The sequence below is a fragment of the Lottia gigantea genome (assembly GCF_000327385.1).
Source record: "Lottia gigantea unplaced genomic scaffold LOTGIsca_44, whole genome shotgun sequence".
NCBI lineage: Eukaryota > Metazoa > Mollusca > Gastropoda > Lottiidae > Lottia > Lottia gigantea.
In genome coordinates, this window is record NW_008709540.1 from 1,654,882 (window position 1) to 1,668,565 (window position 13,684).

Here is a 13,684-nt window from a genome sequence, read left to right on the forward strand (position 1 = left end):
TACATTGTGTTTTGTTGTCAAAAACGTGTCGTATGTCATGATATATGCAATGTGTTTTGTTGTCAAAAACGTGTCGTATGCCATGATATATACATTGTGTTTTGTTGTCAAAAACGTGTCGTATGTCATGATATATGCAATGTGTTTTGTTGTCAAAAACGTGTCGTATGCCATGATATATACATTGTGTTTTGTTGTAAAAAACGTGTCGTATGTCATGATATATGCAATGTGTTTTGTTGTCAAAACGTGTCGTATGCCATGATATATACATTGTGTTTTGTTGTCAAAAACGTGTCGTATGTCATGATATATGCAATGTGTTTTGTTGTCAAAAACGTGTCGTATGCCATGATATATACACTGTGTTTTGTTGTAAAAAACGTGTCGTATGTCATGATATATGCAATGTGTTTTGTTGTCAAAAACGTGTCGTATGCCATGATATATACATTGTGTTTTGTGCTTAGTTCTAAAAGTATGTGTATATACACTTTATTCTAGTGATGAATAAAACATAAAAGAAATATCTGGTAAGATAGAAAACATTATTAATATTCTAAGAGAAATCAGGCATTAATCTATCGGGAATATCTGCACTATAATTCAGTTGAAACAATGTGTAGATGATTCAATCTCTGCGCTGGACTGACAAATGTCGTTTTACTCCAGTGCACTAACATTGTGTTAAGACATACAATTTTCATTGTCAACTAGCTCAGACATTACGTACGATTAATTTCTATCGTAGGATTGTTTTGGGGAGACGGACTTCAAACAATAGCTATACTTAGAAGCTGATATCTACTTATCACAACTCTCGAGGAGACAAAAACATATAGGCCAAGTTACCAAAACTATGTCGAAGGTTCTGATTGGAAGTATTCACTGACATACAATCCAATCAAATCGCTGCATTCCATGATACAAGAATAGTTGCTATTGCTATCACGGTACAAGGACGAAGCTTAGCATTGTGAAGGAGAAAGCAGCAGAAAGTAACCAAAACCATTATTCAGAGAGTATTAATATCAAAACGAAAATCCGGTGTTGCGATAAAGTTCGGAATTAGGAACGTCACAATTTTCATTATTGATATTTTATTTACTGCTTTCTTCCTATAATTGAAAGTTTGAAAAAAATAGAATTTGGATGTTGGAAAATTTTCAATAATAAATTTCTGATGAATAGCTCCTTTAACCCTATGAACTTTTAATCATTTATCTAAAAGGTGGCGTTTTATTATCCACGAAAATACAATGAAGAACATTCTTTAGAAAAAAGAAACAAACAACTTTTATTATAAGTTATAAATGGTAAATAGCAAATCAAAGAAAACAACGCGGTGTGTTGTCAATAATTCATGATCATTTGACTCTTTGTATCTTTTATCTTTATGAACTAGTTCCATATCTTTGTCAGAGGTCCGTGGTCCCTGCTATTCCAGGCAAATTAAGAAATATTCCAGTAAAAAGATTCTTGACAATTTTATTTGAATGGTATTCAAGATAGTGACCTCTGTAATTATAGGAGACATACGTCTGAAATCAGAATGATGCAATACAGACTGAATCGGTCCCTGATACTCACTCAAATATGTTAACAAATGACAACCTTTTTATTACTCAGTTATCAGAGCATTTCGGATTAATGACTGTTTACTTAGAAATTTCAGAAGTTTTCGGATTAATGACTATTTACCACCAAAACCTCATTTGGAACAATAAAAGAATCTACATTAAATATTTATACAATTTTAGATTATTATTATTCTTACTTGTGTCTTTTACGAATACCTGATTTCTTTTATGTGATTTTTAGTAGAATTTCAGTTTTTTCAGAAGAAGTCTATACAAGAAAAGTAGAGAGAAACACTGCTTATCTAGCAAAATTCCACTTCTTTACTAACCTACAATCTTATGAAGGAAAAAAAAATGATTGTTTGTCAAATTTCTACTAACATAACTGCAAACCTGGCTCCACATAACTGCATGACATCTTAAAAGTAGAATTGTCACGAATTATGCAGTGAAAACAACTTTTTTTGCTACGATAAATTGAAACATTCTCAATCCTTTCAAGCTTTTAACTCGTTCTCCGAATCCAGATTCCTATGGCACAGGGGCCGTAGTCTCGAACATTCAACTTAAAATGATCTTAGCGTTCCAATCATCTGATTGGTCAATCACTAAAATCAATTTTAAAATAAGTTTTATTATCCAATCAGATTAATGTTCATCTTAAAATCTTATCTTACTGAAGTTATCGCTGGAGTAGAATGTTTTTCAAAATGTACCTATCAGGAACAATTTACGTATAAAGCCATATTATCAATACCTACTTTCGAGCACAAATTTACTTCCAGTTGCGAATAGTCGGTTCGGATTTTTATATGAGCCCGATGTTTGCGGTTAACAGTAGCGTGTCGTAAATGTTATTGTAATAATCAATTCAACAAAAATACTATAGGATTAATAATAGATTGTATACGTTTCAACAATTTACATTGTCATCATTAGTTTACAAGGTTTGTTTTACACAACGTTTCAACAATTTACATTGTCATCATTAGTTTACAAGATTTGTTTTACACAACGTTTCAACAATTCACATTGTCATCATTAGTTTACAAGGTTTGTTTTACACAACGTTTCAACAATTTACATTGTCATCATTAGTTTACAAGATTTGTTTTACACAACGTTTCAACAATTCACATTGTCATCATTAGTTTACAAGGTTTTTTTTACACAACGTTTCAATAATTTACATTGTCATCATTAGTTTACAAGGTTTGTTTTACACAACATTTCAACAATTTACATTGTCATCATCAGTTTACAAGGTTTGTTTTACACAACGTTTCAACAATTTACATTGTCATCATTAGTTTACAAGGTCTGTTTTACACAACGTTTCAATAATTTACATTGTCATCATTAGTTTACAAGGTTTGTTTTACACAACGTTTCAACAAATTACATTGTCGTCATTAGTTTATAAGGTTTGTTTTACACAATGTTTCAACAATTTACCTTGTCATCATTAGTTTACAAGGTTTGTTTTACACAATGTTTCAACAAATCACATTGTCATCATTAGTTTACAAGGTTTGTTTTACACAACGTTTCAACAATTCCCATTGTCATCATTAGTTTACAAGGTTTGTTTTACACAACGTTTCAACAATTCCCATTGTCATCATTAGTTTACAAGGTTTGTTTTACACAACGTTTCAACAATTCACATTGTCATCATTAGTTTACAAGGTTTGTTTTACACAACGTTTCAACAAATTACATTGTCATCATTAGTTTATAAGGTTTGTTTTACACAACGTTTCAACAATTCACATTGTCATCATTAGTTTACAAGGTTTGTTTTACACAACGTTTCAACAATTCACATTGTCATCATTAGTTTACAAGGTTTGTTTTACACAACGTTTCAACAAATTACATTGTCATCATTAGTTTACAAGGTTTGTTTTACACAACGTTTCAACAATTCCCATTGTCATCATTAGCTTACAAGGTTTGTTTTACACAACGTTTCAACAAATTACATTGTCATCATTAGTTTATAAGGTTTGTTTTACACAATGTTTCAACAAATTACAATGTCATCTTAGTTTATAAGCCATACTACATCTGGTTTTTAACTCAACGTTTCAACAATGTACATTAGCATCATCAGTTTATATGGTATATTACTCAGGTGTTTTGTTGTACACAACGTTTCTACAGTTTATATTGTTACCATCAGTTATTAAGGTACACTAGATGGATTTACATAACGTTTCAACAATTTTTATTGTCATGTTATACTATTCCTGGGTTGTATTGTACACAACGTTACTACAGTTTACATTGTTATAATCAAATTATATTATATGCTACTCCGGTGTTTAATTGCACAAAATGTTTCAAATATTTACATTGTCATCATCAGATTATGATTAAACCACTCATACATTGTAACAATATTTCTATATGTACACAACGTTTCAGCAATTTACATCATCAGATTATATGTTTTGCTACTTCTCGGTTTCGAAATTTATATCATATGAAATGATTTCATAAAATTCAACTCCGTTATCTTATAGGTGATATTTATTTAAACAGGCTTGAAAAACACTTTACGATTTGTAGGGTTCATTATGTTTTCAATTGCCTGTGACCTATTTTATACAGCTGTTAGACAGGGTCGCATATTAGACCCCCTTTTATCATATACAATAACACTCGTATTATTGTCATAATTACTGCTTGTATTTTCAGGTTACGTATAATACACAATTCTCAACATGTTCATTCTTATAGTGATTGTGATATTGTACATTGTGATAATCTTATTAAAGGAATACTACCCCTTACAATGCACATACAATTTAACTTTGCCAATTTATCAGTGGACTTACCTGGAGTCATAATCATATTACAGAATCTCTGTCTAACCCGAAAAAATCCATAAAAAATGTAATAATAACATAGTTTTAAGAATAATAACTAAGTTTTGTTTATTATAGGCAGATTCTGTATGAATATATCCTCTTATTGACCAAGTTAGAAAATTTAAGTTTCATTATCATTCTAAGAGGTGGTATTCCTTTAAAAGCTCATATAAAATACATTATATTCTAACAGAATCAATTCAAGCCCAAACGAATGCATTCATATTTGAAGTCATCATGCTTTCCCAAATTTTTGGATGTAGTCAAAACCACATTCAAGTTGGCCACAGAATCATGAGCATTCATGTTGTAAAAGGTTTGGTCATATCTTCCAAGTAAACTAAAACATATGATTTTAAATATTAGATAAAGTAAAATTCAAAATTACAGATGTATTTGCGACCACTTCGATACTGTTGTTTTATTCGTAAGATAGTGCGGTGGGTCATTTGGGGAAACGAAGATAAGCGAGCGTCAATAATAAAAGGGATATACGCAGTTATTATAACGGGGCGTCACTGGGCAGGCGTAAGGTGATACAGGGGATGTTTTAAATTTTAACAGGGCGTCAATCGGCAGACACGCGGATATTGTCACGGGGCGTCACTTGTCAAAAGGGAGTCACTGAGCATTACTTGAATATCGTATCGGCGCGTCACTGTCAACAGGGCGTCACTGAATAAACGCGCATATTATTTGACTTGAGTTGGCCTCGTTTCCGTAACAGTTCACATCGGGTTTATTAAGTGTAAGTATGTATCGTAAGAAACTCCCTGCAGACCTGTATCGTTGTCCAAAGTGTTTTATTCAGCCGATAGTCAATATATATTTTATTATTAATTAGCGTCTGGAGGGGATTGATATGACTTCACGTTGTAATGAGAATGGCGTCATACTTGGCGGCAAATCATCCATAACAAACCTAAATGCAGAATAACAAACGAGTCTCTTCGGCTTCAGATGACCTCCATTTTAATGATTGAGGTAAACGTCAAAAAACTTGCTGTAAAGAAGATTTGCAGTACCGGTCAGACAAGAAATTGAGATAAATCAGAACCATTAAAAGAACAATATTAATATAAGTATCAGAGTCGACTCTATTCCATAACTAACGAGCTCCGGCGTCTATTCATTGATGGTCTCGAATACAAATCTATTTCAAATACTTTCTCATGATAATGTAAATTCAGCTAGTAAGGCTCTCACTCGCTAAACTGTGAGCTTGAGATAGGCATCAAAAAGAATGTACCTTCGGATTTTAAAAACCACTCCTTCAAATGCATTCCAAATTTAAAATCGTGCTACTTGTCCACGTGACTAAGTCTGCACGGAAATAGAAGAAGTTGGTGCCCATGCTATTCAATACACGAGTCCTATCAAGAGCAGATAATGAAATACTATACCTTGTTCGAAATAATGCAAATATATGTACAAATGTATCGTTTCCGGAATACAGATTTTGACATGGTCTCGAGGAAGTATGACGAATGGGGCGTGGTTTGGACACTATGGTCTGATCTTGCACAATTGTCATATTCTTCCCCCGTATTGTCAGTAGTAACTTGAAGAGTCGCCCGGGGGTATAAGGAAAGACAAATCAATGCGTTATGGGACAGCGGACAGAAAATGGTATTTTAGAGGGACAGATCCACCATTCGTGGGGTCAATCGTAGAAATCAATCTCAGAAACGGGAGTAGTTCAGCCAAGCTAATCGATTATAGTATTCACAGCTTACCGTCGAAAATTGGATTATTGTAATTGGGCTAAAATAAAATATACTATCAAGTGTAAGGCTTTATCATTTAACTTGCACAATGAACGATTCCTTAAAACTTAAAGTGAAAAAGGAAACGAAACATCACCAAGTATATTGTACAATCTAGTAATCTGTAATAAGTAGAGCTGTATGTCTGTACAATGACAATTGCTAGAATTGAATACAACTCTATTAAAATCATATAAATCAGACGCCCTTAGAAATAAATGTATATTCTGAATTGTCACGACTACTTTAACATTCAATAAATATATATAATTTACTATTAAGATATCTATTCAAATTGTCAAGGCCTCTACCATTTAGCAGTGGAATAATAAAACATTTTGTTATCTTAATTCATATATATTCGGATAGTTGTTGAAAGTTCGCTGAAATTGACAGAACATGTACTATTACCTTCTTTTATATTCAATTAGTATCCAAGTACTGTATTTATGAAACGAGTTTAATTGTATCATTAAACGAGTTGGTATAATAACGAGTCTGACACTGGTCATCTGGAAGGGAAGGGAGAGCTCTATTTACCAGCTCTATCAACAGAACAATATTATTGTGACTTTTACGTGAAGATTTATTATCAAATTAGATTACTGTATTTCTTATAGGGATTGTAAAGATGTTTTCTAAACTTTATCGGAGACACTGATAGCATCAATTTGCACCGTACCAATTTTCATTGCGACGTCTGTGGTTCTTGCAATTCCACTAAAACTAACACGTTTTATGACGTCACTAGAGGAGAACTACACAGATATTAATAGTAACTTCCGGTAGCTCCCCTCTAGTGACGTCATAAAACGCGTTATGTTTAGTGGAATTGCAAGAACCACAGACGTCGGAATGAAAATTGGAATGGTGCAAATTGATGCTATCAGTGTCCCCGATACACAAAAAGGGTTAGAAAACCTCTTTACAATCCCTTTAAAATCTGGATTTCATCTAATTTAAGTTTTCAACAAGGATAAGGCCCTTGAATATAAGGAATCATATCTACCAGTGGCTAATAACGTGAGGTATCAGACTCAATCAAGGACAGTAAAGATAATGATATGTTACTGGCCACGTTTCATATATTAAATACACTCAATTTTGAACAAAGCTTAAGACGAATTGATTTGGTTATATCTCATGATAATAACAATTATAGTAGTGGCGGATGTCGGGCGCCAAGCAGAACATCCTCACTCTTTTCGGAACACCTGGTGGTTCTTCTCGTTTGAGGAGCCCACTACTATATAATAATCGTTCCCGATTTTGTCAGACCTTGAACGATTTTTTTATCCTCTACATGATCTCCTAGTTCTCTTGCCTTGCTGAAACCTCTAGGGCCCAATTATGGAAAGTTAAACAGTTACAAATACAAAGAGTTGAAGAAGTTTATCAGATACACTTGACGGCAGCATGGGATTAACTCTAGTCAATTAGAGCCCGAGAATATTTTCAATTTCTCTCTCCTCTTCAATAATTTCAGTAACTTTGATCATAGCTAAAAATTCAATTTGGCAAGTAAACCCCCATTTCTACTAAAGCTGCCCTGATGAATAATGTTATCCAAAGCACGGAGCACTTCATACCAATATGCATCTTATAAAATATACTCTTAACCTGATATTAAAGGTTTTACTTCAAAATTGATTTTGGATTTTTCAACCCAGTTTTCCCCTGTTAGTGATGCAGGTAAGAGGGACTGACATGGAAAGTCTAGTCGTTCGGATGGGACAAAAAACCGAACCCGTGTGCACGTTAAAGATCCCTCGACAGTTGGAAATAGAAAAAGAGCAGGGCAATGCCGCTGTCCTGGGAAAATTTCCCGTCATTGTACCCTGCATGGCATTGCCCGTCTTCATTAACCCACATGGTGCAGAAAAGTAGTGCAGAAAAGTAGTGCAAGAAATTTGAGCTTTTGTTAATTACCTATGATATTGTATGGAACTATGGAGATGGTACTTTTTGTAAGTTTTTGTAACTTTTACCAAATCCTTTTACAAATTGTAATAAAAACTGTTCAAACTAAAAGTAGGACGTAAAACTCCATTTATTTCATTTCATTTCAAAAAAAGTGATTCAAATGAGTTACATAGCCACAATATAGATATGATCGCTTTATATTGAATTGATTTCGTCTTCATTGTGTGATTCTGTATACATAATCATGTATTATACATAGCTTATAGATATTAACAGGTGCTTTATACAAAGTTGGAAAACAAGACCAGGCCCAACTTTTATTATCATGTATTTTAAGCCTATCACAGGTAAATTCTTACACTTACATAAAAATTTGACCTGAAGATTTTTGATAAATTTGATGAATAGTTTACAGTTGTATGAAGGATATTGAGTGAATGAAAATAAAATAACATTGCTTGCTTCAATCGTTTTCAATACAATGTTTATTTTTTTAGTTCATAGAGGTTACCTGTATAGTAAAACCTCAATGATAAAAATTTAGGAAGAGATTATTTCTGAGTGCTACTTGTATTCATTTCAACAACGTATAGACGTCTTCTCAATGTCAATCTGTTAAGAACTTCGTCTTCACAATGTCAAGTACTAGGAGGAAGTTCGTAATAACCTGACATTGTGAAGATGCAACATTTGAGAGGAAAGCAGACCATGCTTACTCTTTTCGAAACACCTGATGGTACTTCTCTTTTGAGAGGTTTACTACTTTTCAACTTTTACTCTCGATTTTGCCAGTCTCTATACGTGATTTTTGATTGACGAAATTGTCTTTTTTGGCGAACTTTTAATAGATAGCACGTAACCAATAAGCCACAATGTTTACTGTCGAGAGTCATGATTGGCTGCGTTCGCTGACGTACAATCCAATCCAAACGAAATTGTGGAGATGGCCGATAACATGCTGAAGGGTATGTAATCCTTTTTCGGGTAATGGCCCAATATGGTAAGACGTAAAACTCCATGTTACCTACATGAAAATATTTTATTGGCATCAAGTAATTCTGTTCATTTGTGAATGTATTTGCCACAAGCAAAGGTCATGAACCTTAAATAAGAAATAGATTTTACTTCAATAAGGTGCTGAACGTTTACTTATTAATAGATAAGTTCCATATGGTTAGATGTAATACTCCGTGTAACCTGGATGAAAATATGTTATTGACAAGTAATTATGAGTATATATTTGTGAATGTATGTATCCCAGTGGCCTATATTATAGAGACCTAGAGGGTGTAGATTGTGTATTAATATGTAGATGTGAGCCTTAAGTCAACAAATATTCTTTTGATAAGGGAACAGACCAAGTCATCATAATCCGAAATACTCCTACACGAATTCTGTAAGGTGTGGTTATTATTTACACGTCGAAATCGACAATTGCTCATCGCGAATACTTAAGTCAAATGCATAATAACTAAATAAAGCAAGAGTACAATACAGGGTGACCTTTCCTAGCATTTCGTCAACCAATACGGAAAAGGCAATTATAAAAATTAGTACATGATACAATGATCTAACTAAAACATCTGCCTAATTTTGTTTCTTCCCTATTTTTTTTCGTGCAAAAACTGTTTTCATTGCAATCTAATTGTATTGGACAATCTAAATCGCATTTTTTTTAAAAGTCATTTTGGCTTTTTGCATTAAACATTGACATTTATTTATCATCCCCCGGGTTTCTCAGAGTTTTTTTTAATTGGTAAGTGTAATTTCAACTTTTGATTACATTGCTCAAAATTGAACGCGATTTGAAGGAGATTTTGTCAGATCAAAGATGACAAGTTAGTGTAGTAACCTGTCGATATAACAGGTATATATCTGATATAGATCTGCTTGTCAATCAGTTTATTAGGTTGGCAGTAAGACATCGGTCATATTTTCAAAAGAAGGAATATTTGTAGGGGTGCCGTGGGGGGAGGGGACACTATGTCCCATTTGCCTATGAACTATACATACGTGTACTGTAAAATAACTAATAATCCCTAAAACGTATATGTACATAATAATGCCCTATTTGAAAGTGGGTTAGTGAACCATAATTATTTCCTTGTAAACAAACCGGAAATATTATACGTTACCTATCATTATAATCTTCAATTACACGGATTCAATTTTATGAAAGGCGATTTTTAACATTAGATCATGGTGATCTTGTGTCAAATGTTTTAAAGAATGAAACAGGTCTTAAAGGTATGTTAAATACAGTTATTAGGAAAAAGCGGAGATGAAATTGTTTTGATTGATGTTTTTCGCCATGTGTGATCTGAAAATTCTCCTTAAAATGTGTTTAGTCGAATTTTGACCACATAGTTTCATGGCGAAAATTAATTTATTCTAATAAAAAAAATTGTAATCCATGCGACAGAAAACTTGGGTGTCTCTCAACGTATAGAAGGTTTTAGAATCGCCTGGATTAGAATTGGTGTTTATTAAAAAAAAAATATTCACTGTAATGTGGTCCTCCTGAAATTCCAAACGTTACTATTTTCTTGAATCTTCGTTAAATTCAAAATTCAAAATTAGCAAGGATTAAACCAACAAACAAAAAGGATGCTAAAACTATTTCAGAACGTTCAAAATCTTTCAGAAATTCTTGAAATCTTTCCAAAAAGCTGGTTCCAATAGGTTTGAGAAAGGTATGCCGTGGCGAAATAAAGAATCAAACTAAAAATTGATAATTTCAAGATTTTAAAATGATGAAATTAACATTAAAAATCAGTCAGTAACTTTATTTAATATTGAACCGTCTTTTTTAAATTCCACTATGAGACAGACAACTTGTCAAATACTGAAATTGTAAAGAGGTTTTCTAAAAATTTTATGTGTATCGGGGTAACTGGTCGCGAAATTTCAATTCAAAATTAGAAAAACCTTTTTACGATCCCTTTAAAGGAAGACCTATTGTTGAATACATCAAGGACCAGATTTTTTTAAAGACAAAGCAATCAATTTGCAAAAAAGAAGTATATAAATACAATAATGAATAGCAGGAAAAAAGGTTTCCCACAAAATGACGCAGAATAAGATCACACAGGGCGTAAGGATTTTTGAAAGATGGCAGCATGCCCGATATTCAGGGCATGTGCACCACCAATTGTACCCCACTATAGCTTTAACAAATTTGAAAATAGGATTTTTATACGTTTTTGCCCCAAAATATGCGTCAAATTCAGCCGCGACAGTTGTCCCCCATTGGATCAATCTGTCCCCTATTTGTATTCCTATTTTGGCGCGGCCACTGTCGAAACTGTGTATATAACCTATTACACCACAGTGTAGTTGAAATCGGAAAAAACCTGGATTTATAACTAATAGGCTTAAAAATGAACAGACGTTTGGCTTTCAGACGTTAATCCAAATCACATTATGATTTAAAATACAAATCCTGATGTTTCGTCGGACCGTATTTTTCTCTGTGGGATAAACCACTTGCCAAGTACGATCTGAAGAAATTTTTTATTTTATTCACATTTTCTTAAATCCAGAAATATAATAATGATATTACCATTATATCTTATTTAAAAGAACTGAAATTTTAATTTTTCCGAAGAAATTCTAAAAAAGGATATCAAAACTGCAGCAAAAAAAAAATTCGACAGCGAATATTATAACTTCATCAATTTGAAGATATGTGTACAATCCTTTGTTTATCTCTGAGTTGTATTACAATTACATTGTCAATGTTGATAAGAATATGATTACAGTATTGTGTATTCTATGGTTTCGTAGGACTCGCGTTTGGGTTCTTTAAGATACTGAATAAGCTTATAGATATGAAATTGAATAAGGCAGAGATTTTTTAGTTTTAAGGCCTATTTTCTGTTCAGTTTAAAAATCGTATGATCCACATGATACACTAACGTGGTAAATACGATGATGCTCGTGAAATTATGATGTAACGTTATTTTAAAAACTGTAATAACAGTAATTGCCGAAAACGATACGGTTAGCTTAAGACCAATGACGCTGTCAGTAACGTTTCAATCCGATACATCAAAGTAAAAGTTATACGATAATGTTTCAGTCCGTTTGCGGTTTACGATGCCTCAACGTTTCGGCTACGTTTTAGTTTTCTCGTGCTTCTAGGTTCTGAAACGTCCCCACTAGCCCAATTACTAGCAGACGTAAACGTAAAAGGCCCTTTCATTCTCATGCCTTTGAAAGATATGAAAACCACGACGAACGATAAAAATTTGAATTGAATCTTGTAAATACACCAGTACTAAATGACAGTATTATGATTAGGTGCCGTACCGGTTGTACGCAGCCTTACAAGAAAGATCTGACATAATCCCTTGCGACCAGAACAAAATAAACGTTTATATATACATATTGAACGAATAAATATTAATCTTAACCTTATCGGCCCAGTATTCGTTCAATGAAAAGCCGAAGTGGGTTAAAAAAAAACACTTTATGTTTATAAAAAGCCGAAGTGAATATAAAATAAAATATGTATATTTTTGTATGGGGGGATTTTTGGCGGTTGTTTATAGACAGGTCGTGCCGATTACGACTGGCCGTTTATACAAGTTTATACTTCAGGGTACAAGAACACGGGGATAAAAAAAAGCCTTTGATCTTACCTTGTGACCGATCTCACTTGCTTCAATTGCCCGCTTTCCTCCCGTCGGGCAATTTCTGATAAAACATGAATTTGCTCCAAAAATTACACACATAAACACAAATAATGATAATATATATTGAAAAGAACTAAAACACATTTTGCGTTTACTTGATCCGAGTTAGACTTATTCACGTTACTTCAACTCCGTTTCAGTTAAAATCCAACTTTTTTATACTCGTAACTTTTCTTTCGGTTAAAAAAAGATCGTGAGAAAACTTATATTATACTTTTCTCGAAGTTTTACGTTTGGTTTGTAGAATATAAGCACGCGACATGAGATCAAAATGGGGCTGTCGTCTGCTTTTGTGAAGGGTATAAGTCACGTGATTATTGAATTAGAGCGAAATGAGTCAATAGCTTTTTATAAGATATGATTGGGGGTGTGAATGAAATTATAGAGTTGATGAAATGCTATAGGATACGATGAATGATAGTTAATAGATGGCTTACGAAATACTCCATTGTACAACCAATAGTTGATGAGAACATTCCAAAGCTAACGTTGCATTCCGGATGTTACATAACGCGATTTCTTCATCTGCCGAAATTTTGAGTTTCCGGTGAACTCGTCGAAACAAACTTTGGACCTGTTCACACATGTCCTCTTTCAAGCAATAGTCCGCTTTCGCAATATTTAAAACATTGTATTTGGCAATATAAGATAATTATCTATATTATGTATGTATTAGACAGGGGCTAGGATAAAACAAACCATCTTCATTACCGAAAAGGCATTTATAAATTCAAGGAAGGATATAATTACACAATCTGTACAACATTTCATTGGTCTGAATTGAATTAATTAATCCAACCAGGCCCGTAGCCAAGGGGGGAGCTTGAGGGGGGGGGGGAGGG

General features: G+C 33.3%; 1 protein-coding gene across 1 annotated transcript in view; it reads right to left on the minus strand.

Annotated features, from left to right (window-relative positions):
- Positions 1–12,860, minus strand: part of LOTGIDRAFT_53893 (hypothetical protein) — a gene marked incomplete at both ends in the record, with an annotated part of 32,386 nt that extends 19,526 nt beyond the window's left edge. Inside the window, one exon of the mRNA XM_009060658.1 lies at positions 12,789–12,860. Within this exon, the coding sequence (XP_009058906.1) occupies positions 12,789–12,860 (72 nt within the window). The remainder of the gene's footprint in view (positions 1–12,788) is intronic.
- Positions 12,861–13,684: the final 824 nt, after the last annotated feature.